At 46.5% G+C, this 20,174-nt stretch overlaps 1 protein-coding gene across 1 annotated transcript in view; it reads left to right on the top strand.

Annotated features, from left to right (window-relative positions):
• Positions 1–5,234: 5,234 nt before the first annotated feature.
• The window catches only part of top3b (DNA topoisomerase III beta), a 52,485-nt gene continuing 37,545 nt past the window's right edge, over positions 5,235–20,174 (top strand). Inside the window, exons 1-6 of the mRNA XM_084193525.1 lie at positions 5,235–5,528; positions 9,832–9,963; positions 10,084–10,190; positions 10,346–10,420; positions 15,446–15,642; positions 19,881–20,037. Of these exons, the coding sequence (XP_084049651.1) occupies positions 5,459–5,528; positions 9,832–9,963; positions 10,084–10,190; positions 10,346–10,420; positions 15,446–15,642; positions 19,881–20,037 (738 nt within the window). The 5' untranslated portion in view covers positions 5,235–5,458. The remainder of the gene's footprint in view (positions 5,529–9,831; positions 9,964–10,083; positions 10,191–10,345; positions 10,421–15,445; positions 15,643–19,880; positions 20,038–20,174) is intronic.

Genomic DNA, 20,174 nt, shown 5'->3' with positions numbered 1-20,174 from the left:
ATATGGATAACTGGCAGGAATATCGTTTTATTTCTCTAAAATAAATTGCATATTAAAATACATTAACAGTAAAATGAAGACATTTATTTAGGCTTTATTTTTGATGAGCCTCTAAGAAATATGAGCACCCGCCTGTTCATTGGTGAGGAGTAGAATCAGATTGAAGGGCATCAAAACATTTGTTATAGCCTCCTCTGCCATCTAGTGGACATAAAAGAAAATAGCACCCTGAATTATAGTGCATTCGGAAAGCATTCAAACCCCTTGACTTTTTCCACATTTTGTTAAATTACAGCCTTATTCTAAAATGAATTAAATTGTTTTTTTCGCTCATCAATCTACGCACAATACCCCATAATGACAAAGCAAAAACAGGTTTTTAGAAATGTTTGCCAATAAAAAAAACTAACAAAAACGGAAATATCACATTTACAAAAGTATTCAGACCCTTTACTCAGTTGAAGCACCTTTTGCAGCGATTACAGCCTCGAGTCTTCTTGGGTATGAAGCTACAAGCTTGGCACACCTGTATTTGGGGAGTTTCTCCCATTATTCTCTGCAGATCCTCTCAAGCTCTGTCAGGTTGGATGGGGAGCATCGCTGCACAGCTATATTCAGGTCTCTCCAGAGATGCTCGATCGGGTTCAAGTCCGGGCTCTGGCTGGGCCACTCAAGGACATTCAGAGACTTGTCCCGAAGCCACTCATGCGTTGCCTTGGCTGTGTGCTTAGGGTTGTTGTCCTGTTGGAAGGTGAACCTTCGCCCCAGTCTGAGGTCCTGAGCACTCTTGAGCAGGTTTTAATTAAGGATCTCTCTGTACTTTGCTCTGTTCATATTTCCTTTGATCCTGACTAGTCTCCCAGTCCCTGCTGCTGAAAAAAATCCCCACAGCATGATGCTGCCACCACCATGCTGCACAGTAGGGATGGTGCCAGGTTTCCTCCAGACGTGACGCTTGGCATTCAAAACATAGAGTTCAATGGTTCAGACCAGAGAATCTTGTTTTTCATGGTCTGAGGTGCCTTTTGGCAAACTCCTGACTGTCATGTGCCTTTTACTGAGGAGTGGCTTCTGTCTGGCCACTCTACCATAAAGGCCTGATTGGTGGTGTGCTGCAGAGATGGTTGTCCATCTGGAAGCTTCTCCCATCTCCACAGAGGAACTCTGGAGCTTTGTCAGAGTGACCATCGGGTTATTGGTCACCTCCCCGACCAAGGCCCTTCTCCTCCGACTGCTCAGTTTGGCCAGGCGGCCAGCTCTAGGAAGAGTCTTGGTGGTTCCAAACTTCTTCCATTTAAGAATGATGGAGGCCACTGTGTTCTTGGGGACTTTCAATGCAGCAGACATTTTTTGATTCCCTTCCCCAGATCTGGGCCTCGATACAATCCGGAGCGCTACGGACAATTCCTTCGACCTCATGGCTTGGTTTTTGTTCTGACATGCACTGTCAACTGTGGGACCTTATATAGACAGGTGTGTGCAGTTCCAAATCATGTATAATCAATTGAATTTGCCACATGTGGACTCCAATCAAGTTGTAGAAACATCTCAAGGATGATCAATGGTAACAGGATGCATCTGAGCTCAATTTCGAGTCTCATAGCAAAGGGTCTGAATAGTTATGTAAATACGGTATTTCTGTTTTGTATTTTTAATACATTTGCAAAAAAATTTAAAACCCTGTTTTCGCTTTGTCATTACAGGGTATTGTGTGTAGATTGATGAGGAAAACATTTTATTTAATCTATTTTAGAATAAGGCTGTAATGTAACAAAATGTGGAAAAAGTCAAAGGGTCTGAATACTTTCCGAATGCACTGTATATCTCCCTCATTCTCTTCAAATAGCCTTTCAGTGGTTGATTAAGTGGTCCTTATTGTGGTTTGAACTTTTCCACTCTCTACTTTACAGCTCCCCACTGTGCTGACACAGAATAGAATACGTTTCCAACCATTTTCTGGTAGGCCTACATCCTGAATCATTAGCATTTTTTCATTCATTTCAATCATTAATTCACCCACTAACCCACCAACCCATCCATTCAACATATCATTATTGATTCATTATGCACCACTAAATGTCTATCACAATAGATGCCACTTATCCTCTGGTCCCTGGTCTCTCTGTCTGTCTGCCGCTAGGCTAGGCTGCTGTGACGTATTACCCTTTTTGTCTGGTAGAAACTACCTCTGGATGAACATAATGTTTTGTAATTTTGTCTTGTGTTTCAATCATTACCCACTGGGCACAGACGTCAATTCAATGTCTATTCCATGTTGGTTCAATGTAATTTCAACCAGTGTCAAGAGGCTCATCAAAAATAAAGCCTAAATAAATGTCTTCATTTTACTGTTCATGTATTTTAATACGCAATTTATTTTAGAGAAATAAAACGGTATTCCTGCCAGTTATCCATATGATGTCAACTGTTTCCCCTCTTTTCCTGCTTGCTCAGTGTTGAACAAAACATCAAAAGATAATGTGGTTAGTTGGGGCAAATTCATGTCATCTTCTCTTCAGGAGATTTTATCTATTTTCTTTATTTAGTCTGATCAGTGGAACAGTTCTCATTTTTAACAATGGGCTAAAACAGAGTAATTACTGTTCTTGTTCTTGTTCTTGTGTGTGTGTGTGTGTGTGTGTGAGTGTGTGCGTGCGTGCGTCTGTGTAGCGGCCACAATATCCTGAATACTCTCTTCCAGTCCATAGTGCTCATGTGTGCGTGAGAGAATATGTTTTATTGCATAGAGAGAATGAAACAGAGAATGAAAGTACCCCATTTACAGTAGAGTCCTACACAGTACCCCATTTACAGTAGAGTCCTACACAGTACCCCATTTACAGTAGAGTCCTACACAGTACCCCATTTACAGTAGAGTCCTACACAGTACCCCATTTACAGTAGAGTTCTACACAGTACCATTTACAGTAGTAATAATGATAATATGCCATTTAGCAGACGCTTTTATCCAAAGCGACTTACGGTCATGCGTGCATACATTTTTTATGTATGGGTGGTCCCGGGGATCGAACCCACTACCTTGGCGTTACAAGCGCCGTGCTCTACCAGCTGAGCTACAGAGGACCACAGTAGAGTCCTACACTTTACCAGCCTATGGATTTTTTTTTTTTAGGAACGTGTTTAAAGTGTCAACAGTCTCCTTTGCGTTAATAGCAAATGATTGATCAAAGTAGCTTACCTCATTGTTCCTTTTAGTTACCACTGTATGAGCTTTTATAACACAGTACATACTTACCAGAGATGGCAAAGAAAGCTTTCCTAAACAATCTCCATACGAAACATAGACCCAGGGCTGCCAACTTTTGAAGAAAGCTTGGAGTGAGATTTGCTATGTGAATTTCATTGCCTCCTGGCACAACCCCTAAACGGGGGGGGGATTGGGGGTCCTCCCCCCAGGAAAATGTTACTATTTTAAAGCTAATTTCCTGCAATTCTATGTATTTTGACATGGCTTAGGCCTATGACCAGGGTGGATTTTATTTATTTATTGTATTCAGGATGCTTTGAAAATTAAATGAACACTCAAAATTCGACGACTTTGTTACTTTGAGATTTTTTTGGGGGGGATGAAATTTAAAGTATGCTAATATGGTTTTTAACATCGTTTTCCGGTGGTTTGACACTTTATTCAGGCTGTAATTAAATGTGATAGGGAGACAAGCAAATGGGAGAAACAGTGGGAAGGTTGGAAGCAGGGATTGACCCCTGTTCTCAGGTGGAAAGTTGTATGCGACACGTGCCGGGGAGTGTTACCACTACACCACGGGAAATACTTATATTAATGGTTGATGGCAGTGGGTAACCAAATCATATATCGCAGTCTCCTTGTCGATAAACTGCTTTTTCGTTGGCCACACCTGAGTTTCCCAAGTGCTGGGTGTTTGAAAATGTTCAACTAATTTCTCAAAATCACCCAACCTTTATGAAAATCTAATGAATATCAATATTCAGGTAGTTTATGCCTGCCAGTTGAAGATCCTTGCTATTATCTTACTCTACATAGACAAAATATGATGTGTTTATGAGCTGTGAGTCCCCCTACCATCTCTCCCTAGCATGTGCAAAATACTAAAATGTCAAAAATTATATTTGATTCCTGGAGCATTTAATATCCAATGCTTATTTGTATGACTTATTCAAAACTGTCCATGAATGGCTGAAAAAATACATAGCCTCATATCATTCATTTTCAAAGACACAAGTAGGCATATCAGATTTCAATATGTGATAACACTGGAAAAATTGTGAAGAAGTGGAATATAAAATAAGTGTGGGGAATAACTGTAGTGTTCTTGCAGAAAAGAACAGTAATTACTCTATGTTTTAGCCCATTGTTAAGAATGAGAATTGTTCCACTGATCAGACTAAATAAAGAAAATAGATTAAATCTCCTGAAGAAAGATGGCATAAATTTGCCCCAACTAACCACATTTTTTTCCCGATGTTTTGTTCCCCCTCTAGAATCAAAAAAGTACACTTTTGGGTTCACAATCTGTTCGACAAAATTATTTTCATAGTTACAAATCAGGTCACCCTACCAAACTTTCCCGCAACATACTGTATTTAGGGCTCTGCTGCTTTTTCGTTGTCACAACCTACATTCCAATCACCAAACGAGGGGACTAATGCAAGCGTGGATTAAATCGATTTTAGTACTTGCTGTCAAAAGGCTGCATTCTGCAATAGGGACGGGTGTAACAGCAACCTCATTTTGCTGATAACTTTGTACATAAAACAGCGCTCCCATGCGGCTCTTTTTACAGTTTTATAAACTCAGCGGAGAACGTTCTCGCTCTCCATTCAGCGCCACTCTAATTTTGAGGGGCGTTTCTTTAAGAAAATGCATCCAATCCCCTTGATCCCTTACATAACTAGACCAATCATATGCTTCAATGTGACGGGGGTTCACAGTGATGTGCCAAGCCAGGCGCAATGATAGAGGTTCCGCTCATGATGTTAAATTGCAGTCGCAGATGCTCTGAATTCGAAACGATTTGGAGTACAGTTGAAAAGTTAACGCACTGACTATACAATGGACTAATTAGAAAAATAAAAACAGTACTTTTCAAAGCGTGAGATATAAGCCGTGTGAGCGTGAGAATAGGGTCAAATGCGTGAGAGCTGGCAGCTCTGCAGACCGATACCAAATTCTCTCTGTGCCGATACTCAATTCACCAATATTTCGGATCTACTTCCGGTCACGTTACACTTTCACCTGGAAGAGCATCTAGAAACTGTCATGGCGGCATTGTGTTTCTTTTGTGCCAGCCACTAACTTGATAATTAGCTTTTCCATGGCATTTATGCTTCTTATAACTTGTATTCACGAGTTCCATTATTGTAATTACATCTAAATAGAATATTGTTATTTACATTTTGTAAATAGCAGCTATTTGTTCTCAGCCGGCTAGCTAGTGTCGCTGTGCAGTTTCCAGTCATGAAGACAGTTTTGATGGTAGCGGAGAAGCCGTCGTTAGCTCAGTCAATTGCCAAAATCCTATCTAAAGGTAAGTGATCTCTAATGCTTACTATGTTAAAGCAACTAGTTAGCTAGCTAACTTCCTTATTGTAAACACCTAGCAAGCTAGGAATCAACAGCCATTTATCAGGGAAAAGCCAGCAGAAGTAGTTAGTTATCTTTCACCTTGTGAGTAATTCCATATCTAATATGATTAACTCCATGTAAAGCAACAGAGAAACACGTTGTTTTGTGCTGTAAAATGAGTTTATTTACTGTTTTAAGCTTTAAGCAGATGGTAAGTGAACATTTGATTTATTCTTGACCAATGACCAAGATATTTTCAATGTCATAGCAAACAACTAACATGAGTTTGAACTTAGACTGAGTGATGTCAATAATAACAATAATAATACATCTTTACCCTTATGTCAAAAAAAAACATTCAAAACACACATTAAATCTCATTTATAGCCTCAACATTTATAACCAAAATAAATAAATACTTTAATTTACAATCGAGCAGTTCGAAATCAGCTTTGTCTGGAAGTGGCGCATATACAGGCTATATTGATGGGCTCGAACTCCAGGGAGAAGGAGGCACAGTGGGGGGTTTTCCTCAACACGGGCATCCTGAGGGTGATGGGGATTGTCTCCAGGCTGGGGGTGCTGTCCAAACCCTTACAGGAGTGGCTTTCAAGGCAGTTGGCTTCATACAGGACCTGAGGAACCCGGTTCAAGTCGATGTTTTGTCTAGAAGGAGGAAGAGAAAACAAGATAATCAGACTCGGAACCAAAAGTCACAAAATACTTCCTTGAAAAAATACATACATTTTATATCCTAGAAAGGAAACATGCATTGCACACAGTCTCAGAAGCCTAGTAAGCAAGGCTGCAATGGTGATTAGCACTCATAAGTGTGTGGCTGTACATGGATTTTAATAGTGTAATACATTCCTTCCAATCCATCCATCTGGTAAAGAAACTGTCATTTAAAAATAAAAAATAAAATAAAAATAGTAAAGGTACTCACACGTAGGTCCAGGCGGCTACACTGCGTTTGTTGAGGCGGTTGGGCAGGCTGACTAGCCGTGTGTGGTACTCCTCCAGGCTGACTAGCCGTGCGTGGTACTCCTCCAGGCTGACTAGCCGTGCGTGGTACTCCTCCAGGCTGACTAGCTGTGCGTGGTACTCCTCCAGGCTGACTAGCTGTGCGTGGTACTCCTCCAGGCTGACTAGCCGTGCGTGGTACTCCTCCAGGCTGACTAGCCGTGTGTGGTACTCCTCCAGGCTGACTAGCCGTGCGTGGTACTCCTCCAGGCTGACTAGCCGTGCGTGGTACTCCTCCAGGCTGACTAGCCGTGCGTGGTACTCCTCCAGGCTGACTAGCCGTGCGTGGTACTCCTCCAGGCTGACTAGCCGTGCGTGGTACTCCTCCAGGCTGACTAGCCGTGCGTGGTACTCCTCCAGGCTGACTAGCCGTGCGTGGTACTCCTCCAGGCTGACTAGCCGTGCGTGGTACTCCTCCAGGCTGACTAGCCGTGCGTGGTACTCCTCCAGGCTGCTAGCTGTGCGTGGTACTCCTCCAGGCTGCTAGTGCAGAAGCTCTTGTCCACACACTGGCCACCCAGGGGCACACACAGGCAGTGACCCAGGAAGCACACAGGCAGTGACCCAGGAAGCACACAGGCAGTGACCCAGCAAGCGCAGGAGCAGCAGACGCAGGAGCTGCGTAGGAAAACACACCAAGGGAGAAAACACAGAGCGTTGAGTATCAATGTTGAGCTGGAGCCGAACACGGAAAACACAACACAAGGGGGTTGAATATCATTGTTAAACCCAGGGATTTACTGTCCCTGGTTTAATTACATAATGTCCTGTCATTAGGCTACTGGCAGCTGAAGCTGAGTAAAACACCAGGGAGTGAACATTACATCTGTGCAACTAAATACAACAACTAGCCTTAGCTTAAATGAAATGTATTTTTTTAACCAGCTCTTTAAACTGTTAAAAGGAATTTGTCCAAATGCCAGAAAATCCATAGCTACATTCAACTCCTGTACCATAAAACCATTCGAATGAAAACTCAAACAAACAATTAATTTGACGGTTTGACCTTCCATTAAAAAAAATCCTCAGCCGGTCAGTCAGTAGCTCATACTCTGCTATAAGAATTAGCCTGATAGCAATTCCAACTTTATAGGAGGAATATACACAATCAAAGCACATAGTCTGTCTTAACATAAAGCCGAAGCCCCACTGCACAGTAATAGCCAATGGCAATCAAGAGCATTCAACATTCATAGTGAAAGTTGTCTCTAGTCCCTAGCCCCTCATCAAGCATCCCCTGGACAGTACCACTGGCTAGTTACAAACAGATCAATAACAACAGAAACTTCTATCTCACCTGGAGCTGTTGCATGTTGAGTTCTGGAAGTTCTGGCTTCCGGTTCTGGAGTCTGTTTCTGTCTCTGCTGCTGCTGTGGGATTCTGTAGCTTTCTCTCTGCTATGCTGTGGGATTCTGTAGCTTTCTCTCGGCTGCTGCTGTGGGATTCTGTAGCTTTCTCTCTCTGCTATGCTGTGGGATTCTGTAGCTTTCTGTCTCTGCTGTGCTGTGGGATTCTGTAGCTTTCTCTCGGCTGCTGCTGTGGGATTCTGTAGCTTTCTCTCGGCTGCTGCTGTGGGATTATGTAGCTTTCTCTCGGCTGCTGCTGTGGGATTCTGTAGCTTTCTCTCGGCTGCTGCTGTGGGATTCTGTAGCTTTCTCTCTGCTGTGCTGTGTGATTCTGTAGCTTTCTCTTGGCTGCTGCTGTGTGATTCTGTAGCTTTCTGTCTCTGCTATGCTGTGGGATTCTGTAGCTTTCTCTCGGCTGCTGCTGTGGGATTCTGTAGCTTTCTGTCTCTGCTGCTGCTGTGGGATTCTGTAGCTTTCTGTCTCTGCTGCTGCTGTGGGATTCTGTAGCTTTCTCTCTGCTATGCTGTGGGATTCTGTAGCTTTCTCTCGGCTGCTGCTGTGGGATTCTGTAGCTTTCTGTCTCTGCTGTGCTGTGGGATTCTGTAGCTTTCTCTCTGCTATGCTGTGGGATTCTGTAGCTTTCTCTCGGCTGCTGCTGTGGGATTATGTAGCTTTCTCTCGGCTGCTGCTGTGGGATTATGTAGCTTTCTGTCTCGGCTGCTGCTGCTCTTTGGGGCTATTGGTACCCTTTGGTTCGCTCAGAGCTGATGTCCATCGTCTCGAACCGGGGGGACATATTTATGCATCTGGGATTGTATGGGTGGGGGGGGGGGGGTCAGCGTCACAGCTATGGGTAGGGGGGGCTGGAGGGCGGTCAGCGTCACAGCTATGGGTGGGGGGAGGGGGGGCTGGAGGGCGGTCAGCGTCACAGCTATGGGTGGGGGGGGGCTGGAGGGCGGTCAGCGTCACAGCTATGGATAGGGGGGGATGTGCGGGGCTGGAGGGCGGTCAGCGTCACAGCTATGGGTGGGGGGGGGCTGGAGGGCGGTCAGCGTCACAGCTATGGATAGGGGGGGATGTGGGGGGCCTGGAGGGCGGTCAGCGTCACAGCTATGGGTGGGTAGAGGGGGGGGGGGGGGGTCACTCATTCACTGGCTCCCTGTCCCTCTCATTACTATGGTCTTTACCATGCGTGTACCCCATTAGCATTCAGCCTTGAGAGAGGCATGTCATTAACTTGACTTGGTCACTACGTAGCGTTTAGCTCAGGTAGCACAAGCCCCGTGACAGGGAAGACGAGAAGAGTTTCCACTATAGTTTAGCCTTGATACACTTGGAAATCCTTTTCCATAAGAGTTGAATCATCCTATTAGGTTCAGTTTTTTTTGTGTGTGAAATAACCTCCCGAAAAAGTTAGAATCTGTATTAACAGTGAGTCATGACATTTTAATAGGACAACATTTGATTGGTTTGACCAAGGAAGCAGCTAGGTAGCTTTTCCTCTTCCCGTGTTGTCACCTGAAGGCCAGATGGTTCCACAAAAGGTATTTTAACAAGGGTCGTCTCAAATGGATGGGAAGAGTCCCACTCCTTACCTACCCTTGTCAAGTAGCCTAGGGTTTGCGTCCAAAATGGCACCCTACTCCCTATATAGTGCACTGCTTTTGGCCAGATTCCTATGGGCCAGAGTCAAAAGCAGTGCACTATATAGGGAATAGGGTGCCATTTGTGAGACGCCCAATGTCATTTCCTTTTTTTCTAATGAATAGAAGGATGTATTTTGTATGTTCGGCCGTTGGTTCGGAGTGTGTATATAGCCTATAATGTTGACCGGGTGTGCATCCCATATGGCACCCTAATCTAGGCTAACTCTTCTCGTCTCTCTTCTTAACCCAGGCAGCTGCTCCAGTCGCAAAGGTCTCAACGGAGCATGTTCGGTCCACGAGTACATGGGCACCTTCTCAGGCCAGAGCGTGCGCTTTAAGATGACGTCAGTGTGTGGGCATGTCATGAGTCTGGATTTCATAGGTGGGATTTTTTTCTTGATTTAGGCTAAATCCTACACTTTTGACTGGATTCAATCTGTCCCAAATCTGTGGGCCCATTGGTTGGATAACTTGATAACTCCGGTCCCTGTTCTGTCTCCAGGGAAGTATAATAACTGGGACAAGGTGGACCCAGCTGAACTCTTCACTAAAGCCCCTACGGAGAAGAAGGAGGCCAACCCCAAACTCAACATGGTCAAGTTCCTACAGGTTCGTCTGTGTCTCTAGTCACATCTGAAGGGTTTTGACCTTTGGGAACAGGTTCATTTTCCTGTCAATCGTTCATTTAGCTGTTCCAACCCCCCCTCTCTATATCAGTTGATTGGTCTCCTTTAAAAAATAATTCTGTCACTATCTATCTCCAGGTCGAAGCCAAGGGATGTGACTACGTGGTTTTGTGGTTGGACTGCGACAAAGAGGGAGAGAACATCTGCTTTGAGGTAATCCCAATGTTGTATTCTCACTATCCCACCCTCTCCACTACTGATCTGAACCCACCCTCTCCACTACTGATCTGAACCCACCCTTTCCACTACTAATCTGAACCCACCCTCTCCACTACTGATCTGAACCCACCCTCTCCACTACTGATCTGAACCCACCCTCTCCACTACTGGCCACACCCTCTCCACTACTAATCTGAACCCACCCTCTCCACTACTGATCTGAACCCACCCTCTCCACTACTGATCTGAACCCACCCTCTCCACTACTGATCTGAACCCACCCTTTCCACTACTGATCTGAACCCACCCTCTCCACTACTGATCTGAACCCACCCTTTCCACTACTGATCTGAACCCACCCGTCTCCACTACTGATCTGAACCCACCCTTTCCACTACTGATCTGAACCCACCCTCTCCACTACTAATCTGAACCCACCCTCTCCACTACTAATCTGAACCCACCCTCTCCACTACTAATCTGAACCCACCCTCTCCACTACTAATCTGAACCCACCCTCTCCACTACTAATCTGAACCCACCCTCTCCACTACTGATCTGAACCCACCCTCTCCACTACTGATCTGAACCCACCCTCTCCACTACTGATCTGAACCCACCCTCTCCACTACTGGCCACACCCTCTCCACTACTAATCTGAACCCACCCTCTCCACTACTGATCTGAACCCACCCTCTCCACTACTGATCTGAACCCACCCTCTCCACTACTGATCTGAACCCACCCTTTCCACTACTGATCTGAACCCACCCTCTCCACTACTGATCTGAACCCACCCTTTCCACTACTGATCTGAACCCACCCGTCTCCACTACTGATCTGAACCCACCCTTTCCACTACTGATCTGAACCCACCCTCTCCACTACTAATCTGAACCCACCCTCTCCACTACTAATCTGAACCCACCCTCTCCACTACTAATCTGAACCCACCCTCTCCACTACTAATCTGAACCCACCCTCTCCACTACTAATCTGAACCCACCCTCTCCACTACTGATCTGAACCCACCCTCTCCACTACTGATCTGAACCCACCCTCTCCACTACTGATCTGAACCCACCCTCTCCACTACTGGCCACACCCTCTCCACTACTAATCTGAACCCACCCTCTCCACTACTGATCTGAACCCACCCTCTCCACTACTGATCTGAACCCACCCTCTCCACTACTGATCTGAACCCACCCTTTCCACTACTGATCTGAACCCACCCTCTCCACTACTGATCTGAACCCACCCTTTCCACTACTGATCTGAACCCACCCGTCTCCACTACTGATCTGAACCCACCCTCTCCACTACTGATCTGAACCCACCCTCTCCACTACTGGCCACACCCTCTCCACTACTAATCTGAACCCACCCTCTCCACTACTGATCTGAACCCACCCTCTCCACTACTGATCTGAACCCACCCTCTCCACTACTGATCTGAACCCACCCTTTCCACTACTGATCTGAACCCACCCTCTCCACTACTGATCTGAACCCACCCTTTCCACTACTGATCTGAACCCACCCGTCTCCACTACTGATCTGAACCCACCCTTTCCACTACTGATCTGAACCCACCCTCTCCACTACTAATCTGAACCCACCCTCTCCACTACTAATCTGAACCCACCCTCTCCACTACTAATCTGAACCCACCCTCTCCACTACTAATCTGAACCCACCCTCTCCACTACTAATCTGAACCCACCCTCTCCACTACTGATCTGAACCCACCCTCTCCACTACTGATCTGAACCCACCCTCTCCACTACTGATCTGAACCCACCCTCTCCACTACTGGCCACACCCTCTCCACTACTGATCTGAACCCACCCTCTCCACTACTGGCCACACCCTCTCCACTACTAATCTGAACCCACCCTCTCCACTACTGATCTGAACCCACCCTCTCCACTACTGATCTGAACCCACCCTCTCCACTACTGATCTGAACCCACCCTTTCCACTACTGATCTGAACCCACCCTCTCCACTACTGATCTGAACCCACCCTTTCCACTACTGATCTGAACCCACCCGTCTCCACTACTGATCTGAACCCACCCTTTCCACTACTGATCTGAACCCACCCTCTCCACTACTAATCTGAACCCACCCTCTCCACTACTAATCTGAACCCACCCTCTCCACTACTAATCTGAACCCACCCTCTCCACTACTAATCTGAACCCACCCTCTCCACTACTAATCTGAACCCACCCTCTCCACTACTGATCTGAACCCACCCTCTCCACTACTGATCTGAACCCACCCTCTCCACTACTGATCTGAACCCACCCTCTCCACTACTGGCCACACCCTCTCCACTACTAATCTGAACCCACCCTCTCCACTACTGATCTGAACCCACCCTCTCCACTACTGATCTGAACCCACCCTCTCCACTACTGATCTGAACCCACCCTTTCCACTACTGATCTGAACCCACCCTCTCCACTACTGATCTGAACCCACCCTTTCCACTACTGATCTGAACCCACCCGTCTCCACTACTGATCTGAACCCACCCTCTCCACTACTGATCTGAACCCACCCTCTCCACTACTGATCTGAACCCACCCTCTCCACTACTGATCTGAACCCACCCTTTCCACTACTGATCTGAACCCACCCTCTCCACTACTGATCTGAACCCACCCTTTCCACTACTGATCTGAACCCACCCGTCTCCACTACTGATCTGAACCCACCCTTTCCACTACTGATCTGAACCCACCCTCTCCACTACTAATCTGAACCCACCCTCTCCACTACTAATCTGAACCCACCCTCTCCACTACTAATCTGAACCCACCCTCTCCACTACTAATCTGAACCCACCCTCTCCACTACTAATCTGAACCCACCCTCTCCACTACTGATCTGAACCCACCCTCTCCACTACTGATCTTAACCCACCCCTCTCCACTACTGATCTGAACCCACCCGTCTCCACTACTGATCTGAACCCACCCTCTCCACTACTGATCTGAACCCACCCGTCTCCACTACTGATCTGAACCCACCCGTCTCCACTACTGATCTGAACCCACCCTCTCCACTACTGATCTGAACCCACCCTCTCCACTACTGATCTGAACCCACCCTCTCCACTACTGATCTGAACCCACCCTCTCCACTACTGATCTGAACCCACCCCTCTCCACTACTGATCTGAACCCACCCCTCTCCACTACTGATCTGAACCCACCCGTCTCCACTACTGATCTGAACCCACCCTCTCCACTACTGATCTGAACCCACCCTCTCCACTACTGATCTGAACCCACCCCTCTCCACTACTGATCTGAACCCACCCCTCTCCACTACTGATCTGAACCCACCCTCTCCACTACTGATCTGAACCCACCCTCTCCACTACTGATCTGAACCCACCCTCTCCACTACTGATCTGAACCCACCCTCTCCACTACTGATCTGAACCCACCCGTCTCCACTACTGATCTGAACCCACCCGTCTCCACTACTGATCTGAACCCACCCTCTCCACTACTGATCTGAACCCACCCTCTCCACTACTGATCTGAACCCACCCTCTCCACTACTGATCTGAACCCACCCATCTCCACTACTGATCTGAACCCACCCGTCTCCACTACTGATCTGAACCCACCCTCTCCACTACTGATCTGAACCCACCCTCTCCACTACTAATCTGAACCCACCCGTCTCCACTACTGATCTGAACCCACCCGTCTCCACTACTGGCCACACCCTCTCCACTACTGATCTGAACCCACCCTCTCCACTACTGATCTGAACCCACCCTCTCCACTACTAATCTGAACCCACCCGTCTCCACTACTGATCTGAACCCACCCGTCTCCACTACTGGCCACACCCTCTCCACTACTGATCTGAACCCACCCTCTCCACTACTGATCTGAACCCACCCTCTCCACTACTGATCTGAACCCACCCTCTCCACTACTGATCTGAACCCACCCTCTCCACTACTGATCTGAACCCACCCGTCTCCACTACTGATCTGAACCCACCCGTCTCCACTACTGATCTGAACCCACCCTCTCCACTACTGATCTGAACCCACCCTCTCCACTACTGATCTGAACCCACCCTCTCCACTACTGATCTGAACCCACCCGTCTCCACTACTGATCTGAACCCACCCGTCTCCACTACTGATCTGAACCCACCCTCTCCACTACTGATCTGAACCCACCCTCTCCACTACTGATCTGAACCCACCCGTCTCCACTACTGATCTGAACCCACCCGTCTCCACTACTGGCCACACCCTCTCCACTACTGATCTGAACCCACCCTCTCCACTACTGATCTGAACCCACCCTCTCCACTACTGATCTGAACCCACCCGTCTCCACTACTGATCTGAACCCACCCGTCTCCACTACTGGCCACACCCTCTCCACTACTGATCTGAACCCACCCTCTCCACTACTGATCTGAACCCACCCGTCTCCACTACTGATCTGAACCCACCCTCTCCACTACTGATCTGAACCCACCCTCTCCACTACTGATATGAACCCACCCTCTCCACTACTGATCTGAACCCACCCTCTCCACTACTGATCTGAACCCACCCTCTCCACTACTGATCTGAACCCACCCTCTCCACTACTGATCTGAACCCACCCCTCTCCACTACTGATCTGAACCCACCCCTCTCCACTACTGATCTGAACCCACCCTCTCCACTACTGATCTGAACCCACCCTCTCCACTACTGATCTGAACCCACCCTCTCCACTACTGATCTGAACCCACCCTCTCCACTACTGATCTGAACCCACCCTCTCCACTACTGATCTGAACCCACCCTCTCCACTGCTGGCCACACCCTCTCCACTGCTGGCCACACCCTCTCCACTGCTGGCCCCTCCCTCTCCACTACTGGCCACACCCTCTCCACTGCTGGCCCCTCCCTCTCTCTAGGTTAGAAAGTGTTTATTAATGCTTGTTCATGAAAGTTATTTAAAAGTTGTTACTTTCCCAGGTCCTGGATGCCATTGAGCCGGTGATGAACCGTCCCTACGGCAGCGAGCAGACCGTCTACCGAGCCAAGTTCAGCTCCATCACCGACACGGACATCTGGGCCGCCATGACCAAGCTGGGAGAGCCCAACCGTAACGAGGCTCTGTCCGTAGACGCTCGGCAGGAGCTGGACCTGCGCATTGGCTGTGCCTTCACCCGGTACACTACACAACCCTACACTACACTACAACACACAACCCTACACTACACAACCCTACACACCACTACACTACACTACAACACACAACCCTACACTACACTACCCTACCCTACACTACACTACAACACAACACAACACTACACTACAACACACAACCCTACACACCACTACACTACACTACAACACACAACCCTACACTACACTACCCTACCCTACACTACACTACAACACAACACAACACTACACTACAACACACAACCCTACACTACACAACCCTACACTACACAACCCTACACACCACTACACTACACTACAACACACAACCCTACACTACACAACCCTACACTACACAACCCTACACAACCCTACACTACACTACCCTACACTACAACACAACACTACACTACAACACACACCACTACACTACTCTACACTACACTACCCACCCCACCCCTACACTACACTACACTACCCTACCCTAGACTACACTATACTCTCCTACCCTACACTACACTACCCTACACAACCCTACACCACCCTACCCTAGACTACAACATACTACCCTAGACTACACTACCCTATCCTACACTACACAACCCTACACTACACAACCCTACACTACACAACCCTACACTACACTAACCTACCCTACCCTACACTACCCTACACTACCCTACACTACCCTACCTTAGACTACACTTCCCTACCTTAGACTACACTATACTACCCTAGACTACACTATACTCTCCTACCCTATACTACCCTACCCTAGACTACACTATACTACCCTACCCTAGACTACCCTACCCTAGACTACACTTCCCTACCCTAGACTACACTTCCCTAGACTACACTATACTACCCTAGACTACACTACCCTACCCTAGACTACACTATAATACCCTAGACTACACTATCCTACCCTAGACTACACTACCCTACCCTAGACTACACTATAATACCCTAGACTACACTTCCCTACCCTAGACTACACTTCCCTACCCTAGACTACACTATACTACCCTAGACTACACTATCCTACCCTAGACTACACTCTCCTACCCTAGACTACACTACCCTACCCTAGACTACCCTACCGTAGACTACACTACCCTACCCTAGACTACCCTACCCTAGACTACACTACCCTACACTATAATACCCTAGACTACACTACCCTACCCTATACTACCCTACCCTAGACTACACTTCCCTACCCTAGACTACACTATACTACCCTACCCTAGACTACACTATACTACCCTAGACTACACTACCCTACCCTACACTATAATACCCTACCCTACACCAATGTCCCCCCGGACTGCCGTGCAGAAGTTTCCCACGGGGGGCCAGTATGAAAAAAACATGTCTGCACTCACTAACTGTAAGTCGCTCTGGATAAGAGCGTCTGCTAAAATGACTTAAATTAAAATAAATGAAATGAAGAAATACCAGCCGGCGCAGAGAAGCACGAGATTGAACTTCACTCAACTTTCTAGAGTTTTCCCTGTTAGTTAACACTATCAACATTTCCCTTAACTGTGGGAATTGTGATCGAATCAACGCAGTATTAGCCACTTTCAATACAACATACCGAAACAAAACGAACTATACAAGACTTAGTATGCAAAACAAACTATGCAAGACATTTTGTTGTAGGCAGAACGCATCGGAGTAGGATTCTATTGCATTGACACGCACTACTCAGCCCTACTCTACACAGACTGGTGTGGCATAACCAATCAGAGCTGCAGTAGGCCTATATGCAAATAGACCATTGCCATATATGGATCTGTGCCGTTTACTTTGAACTGGACTGTGTTTACAGCATGAGCGGTCGTGAGTAGATGTGCTTGTTTTGAGATCAAAGTGAGAGCAGCATGTCGCCACGTGTGAACATTTGTTCATATCCTTTGCTAGTTATTGAGTTATTAGCCAAGTTATAGATCATTTGTAGTCAGCAATGAGGAAGCGGTTACTTCCTACAAGAGCACAAAACGTGTACATTTCTAGACGTCTTTGAAAAGCGAGTCAGGTAAAGAGGTTCTTTTTTTTTTTCTTAACGGGGCAGTGTTGTATTTTGAGACAGGCTTGAATAAGCTAAGTAGCCAATAGGCAGAGGGTAGCATAGTTTGTCTGATTATCTGTAATAATGGTATGGGAATAATAATGCATTTTATTTTGTAAAGTGTTTTCTTGCATCAAACAACACAACAACATTTTCAGTCACCTCCTTGTCTGAAGGACAAGTGGATAAACAGGTTAATGTCAAGCCCTGCATGTTTTTTTCAAAGGTCTCATGGAATGTAGGTCTACATTGAACACCACACATTGGCTGCTACTGTAGGCTGAATGATAGAACAGCTATTTCCATGTTAAAAAATGTTATGGGATGCATTTTCTCCATTGTTTTTGATGGTAGTCCACTCTGGTAGGCCTACATTATGATCAAATAGCCACAGTAGCCTACTGGGCCAATGTTAAAACTGTAACTTAAAGGGGGTACAGCCTCAGTGTTCACAGCAAACGCGCGCTGGAAGTTGCACAACATTTTCACATTGTTCAGGTTTGCGCTCAGCAGACCTTAATTTTTTTCAGAGGAAACATTGCATTGCACTACCCTACTCTACCCTACACTACACTAAGCTAACCTACACTACCCTACACTACACTACACTAAGCTAACCTACACTACCCTACACTACACTACACTAAGCTAACCTACACTACCCTACACTACACTACACTAAGCTAACCTAACCTACACTACCCTACACTACACTACACTAAGCTAACCTAACCTACACTACCCTACACTACACTACACTAAGCTAACCTAACCTACACTACCCTACACTACACTACACTAAGCTAACCTACACTACACTACACTAAGCTAACCTACACTACCCTACACTACACTACACTAAGCTAACCTACACTACCCTACACTACACTAAGCTAACCTACACTACCCTACACTACACTACACTAAGCTAACCTACACTACCCTACACTACACTACACTAAGCTAACCTACACTACCCTACACTACACTACACTAAGCTAACCTACACTACCCTACACTACACTACACTAAGCTAACCTAACCTACACTACCCTACCCTACACTACACTAAGCTAACCTAACCTACACTACCCTACACTACACTACACTAAGCTAACCTAACCTACACTACCCTACACTACACTACACTAAGCTAACCTAACCTACACTACCCTACCCTACACTAAGCTAACCTAACCTACACTACCCTACCCTACACTACACTAAGCTAACCTAACCTACACTACCCTACCCTACACTACACTAAGCTAACCTACACTACCCTACACTACGCTAACCTAACCTACACTACCCTACCCTACACTACACTAAGCTAACCTACACTACCCTACACTACACTACGCCTAGCTAACCTACCCTACCCTACTCTACCCTACACTACGCCTAGCTAACCTACCCTACACTACACTACACTAAGCTAATCTACACTACCCTACCCTACACTAAGCTAACCTAACCTACACTACCCTACACTACACTAAGCTAACCTACACTACCCTACACTACACTACACTAAGCTAACCTAACCTACACTACCCTACCCTACACTACACTAAGCTAACCTACACTACCCTACACTGCACTACACTAAGCTAACCTAACCTACACTACCCTACCCTACACTACACTAAGCTAACCTAACCTACACTACCCTACCCTACACTACACTAAGCTAACCTACACTACCCTACCCTACCCTACACTACACTAAGCTAACCTAACCTACACTACCCTACCCTACACTACACTAAGCTAACCTACACTACCCTACACTACACTACGCCTAGCTAACCTACCCTACCCTACACTACACTAAGCTAACCTACACTACTCTACCCTACACTACACTAAGCTAACCTACACTACTCTACACTACACTACACTAAGCTAACCTACACTACCCTACCCTACAACATGGTAGATGCTCATTAGACTAGCTTTCATCTGGTCACTTCTCATCATCAGGCTGGCTTTCACCTGGTCAGTTATTTTAGATAAGTGCAATGAAGGCGAGGAGAGAGAACTTTTATTTTGAAAGAGCCACAGAGTTTTGCTGATTTTTAAAATTTCAGCCAATGTTGAGGTTATTATTGTGTCACCTGTGCTGATGCCAGTAGTGCTGTCCTCTGGTTGGAATGTGTTCAGGTTCCAGACCAAGTACTTCCAGGGTAAATATGGGAACCTGGACTCGTCCCTGATCTCCTTTGGGCCATGTCAGACCCCCACACTGGGCTTCTGTGTGGAGCGCCACGACAAGATCCAGTCCTTCAAACCAGAGACCTACTGGGTCATACAGGCTAAGGTGAGCCCCAAACCCTAAACCTAGCCTTAAAGGGATACGTCGGGATTTTGGCAATGAGGCCCTTTATCTACTTGTGGATACCATTTGTATGTAAAATAAAAATAAAAATCCAGAAGTATCCCTTTAAGGCTCACCCT

Source organism: Coregonus lavaretus (assembly GCF_964263955.1).
Source record: "Coregonus lavaretus genome assembly, contig: HAP1_SCAFFOLD_3071, whole genome shotgun sequence".
In the NCBI taxonomy this organism is placed as follows: Eukaryota; Metazoa; Chordata; class Actinopteri; order Salmoniformes; family Salmonidae; genus Coregonus; species Coregonus lavaretus.
Note: the sequence above shows the minus strand (reverse complement) of the source record. Positions and strands in the feature narration are given on the sequence as shown.